General features: G+C 43.5%; 1 protein-coding gene across 1 annotated transcript; it reads left to right on the top strand.

Annotated features, from left to right (window-relative positions):
- Positions 1-426: 426 nt before the first annotated feature.
- On the top strand, positions 427-2,400 carry LOC114172251. Its single transcript, XM_028056841.1, has 3 exons — positions 427-907; positions 1,141-1,200; positions 2,291-2,400. The coding sequence occupies exons 1-3, from the start codon at positions 427-429 to the stop codon at positions 2,398-2,400; spliced, it is 651 nt and encodes a 216-aa protein (XP_027912642.1).
- Positions 2,401-2,634: the final 234 nt, after the last annotated feature.

Genomic DNA, 2,634 nt, shown 5'->3' with positions numbered 1-2,634 from the left:
CAGATGTATATCAATGAGATTGTGAGACTACATGGAGTGCCGTTGAGCATAGTCTCTGATAGAGATCCCCGTTTCACCTCCCGTTTCTGGCAGACGTTGCAGAATGCCATGGGTAGCAGACTTACTATGAGCTCAGCTTACCATCCCCAGACGGATGGCTAGTCCGAGAGGACAATACAGTCTCTTGAGGACCTCTTGCGGACGTGTGTACTAGATCACCTTGGCGCGTGGGATGAAATTCTGCCCCTGGTGGAATTCACATATAATAACAGTTTCCATGCGAGCATTGGCATGGCGCCATATGAAGCTCTTTATGGCAGGAGGTGCAGGACCCCTTTGTGTTGGTACCAAGACGGAGAATCAGTGATTGTAGGGCCAGAATTATTGAGGCAAACTACAGAAAAGGTCAAGCAAATACAAGAAAGGATGAGGGCATCCCAGAGCAGACAGAAATCTTATGCTGATCAGAGGAGGAGACCTTTGGAGTTTGCGGTTGGAGATCACGTTTTCCTGAGGATTACCCCAACCACTGGCGTAGGGAAGGCTATTCGCTCAAGGAAGTTATCCCCTAAGTTTATCGGTCCATATCAGATCCTGAGGAAGATTGGGCCAGTGGCTTATGAGATCGCTCTACCTCCTCAGCTATCTAACCTTCACTCTGTATTCCATGTCTCTCAGCTTAGGAAATATGTATCCGATCCTTCTCATGTGCTAGAGTTTGAAGATCTGCAAATTAGAGGAGATCTCTCAGTGGAGGTTCAACCGGTTAGTATTTGTGATAGACAGACTAGACAACGCAAGGGGAAGTTGGTCAGCCTAGTTCGGGTCATCTGGGATAGGAGAACAGGGGATTCTACATGGGAACTAGAAAAGGAAGTGAGGAAATCGTACCCACACCTGTTTCCTGGTAAGTCTTAATTTTCGGGACGAAAATTTTTGTTGTTGGGGAGAATGTGAGAACCCTTTTATTTTTCCCCCTTTTTCTAATAACACTCTCTGCCAACACACACAAAGACACTACACTCCACTCACCTACACCCCCTCTACTGCACAATCCTCCTTCTTCTCTCTAACCATCAAGGAAGTCCAGATTTTTCCAAATTCAGTTCCTAAACCTTGTTTTCATTCTTTCATCAACAGCAACATCACCTGAGATCACCATAGAACCTCCTCCCCAAGCTGTTCGATCCGTCCTTACGCGTAAGTCGAATTTCAATTTCCTCAGTTCACCTTTCTTCCTTCTGATTTTAGGGTCTTTAAGTAGTTGGGTCGAATTTTGGGAATAAATTCATGAGTAGAATTCCCTTTCAGTTCCTTAGGTGTTGAAGTGATACCATTCCTCTGTTGAGAGCTAATTTTGCTTGGGCTTGGTTGTGGGAAGGTATGGGAAGCTAACCCTCTCTTTAAGGTTTCTAGAAAATCCGTGAAAAAGCTTGAATTGTATGTTTGATTTGTTGGATTGTTGTTTGGAATTGTGTGAATTGATGAGTATTTGTTGGATGCTAAAGGGAAACTGGATTGTTGCATGATGAACAGATTCGTAACCTGATATTTTTGCCTAGGCGAGCACCGCTCGCCTGAGCGAAAATACCAGGAAAACGCACCTCTGTTCCTATGCGAAGCCTCGCCTAGGCGAGCTGGACTCGCCTGAGCGACCCAGCCTAGCCTGAGCGAGGGTTCGCCCAGTTTTCTTTTTTTGCCACTGTTGGTGTCTCGCCTAGGCTAAACTTTCTAGCTTGAGCGAGAGGCACTGCAGTAGTAATGTTTCTAAGTCTGTTTTCTTTGGTATAAGTATGTGTTTTAAAGCATCTTTGTGTAAATTAGACTCTGTATGATTGGAATGTTACCATTGATGTATAGAATGATTTAATTGGATGAATGTAAGAAAGAAGAGATGAAATTTAGATGGAATTTCAAGGGAAATTCGAGTAGTAATTGTAGTGTGTGTAAGGGTGTAAGGAATCTAAAATGGTTGGTATCCTGAAACTCCAATAATCGTTCAAGCTCAGGTAAAGTAGAATGGATTATGTCGTGAGGAGTAGCAGGAGGTCCTCGTCGTCGGACTCGATCAAGTCTTAGACGTGTGGGGGGACTTACCCTGGGAACGGTCGGGTGAATACTCCATGTGTCCAGACTCTGCAGAGTCTGGAAGCCGTTATAGGTGCAAGCCACCAAGAGCTCCAACATCACTTACACAATCCGGATATAGAGTCTAGAATTTATGATTGAATTACATGCTTTAAATGACAATTTTATTTACTGTGAAGTGTATTAATGTTTGCTTCTTCAGTTAGCTTACCCTTCTTGTTGTGTGTCTGCTTTTGCATATTACCCCTTTGCAATGATCACCTATGTTTGGTGGGAGCAGAACTGAAACCTGATGGAGACGCTTCCTCATGAGCAGAAGTTGGAGATTGACAAGGAGTGCCACAATAGTTAGACTTTTACTGTTTTATTTGGAGGTTTTGGGTGTAGTGTAGGATCCCCCTCTATCCACTCTTATCTAATGTATATGAGTTCTTAGATGTTTATGTGTGGAGGACTGTACTAGAGATCTTTATTCCACGAGTGTTTTGTTTGCTCTTACTATCTGCTGTGTTTGACCGTAATATAATGTTTTGTTTGATAGTATGG

The sequence above is a fragment of the Vigna unguiculata genome, unplaced genomic scaffold (genome assembly GCF_004118075.2).
Source record: "Vigna unguiculata cultivar IT97K-499-35 unplaced genomic scaffold, ASM411807v1 contig_507, whole genome shotgun sequence".
NCBI lineage: Eukaryota > Viridiplantae > Streptophyta > Magnoliopsida > Fabales > Fabaceae > Vigna > Vigna unguiculata.
Note: the sequence above shows the minus strand (reverse complement) of the source record. Positions and strands in the feature narration are given on the sequence as shown.

Excerpts from the sequence above, each read along its gene's own strand:
- LOC114172251 (XM_028056841.1), top strand. The coding sequence starts at position 427 with ATGAGGGCATCCCAGAGCAGACAGAAATCTTATGCTGATCAGAGGAGG. Across the intron at positions 908-1,140 it reads GTACCCACACCTGTTTCCTG|CAACATCACCTGAGATCACC; the intron begins GTAAGTCTTAAT and ends TTTCATCAACAG. Across the intron at positions 1,201-2,290 it reads TGTTCGATCCGTCCTTACGC|TTAGCTTACCCTTCTTGTTG; the intron begins GTAAGTCGAATT and ends TTGCTTCTTCAG.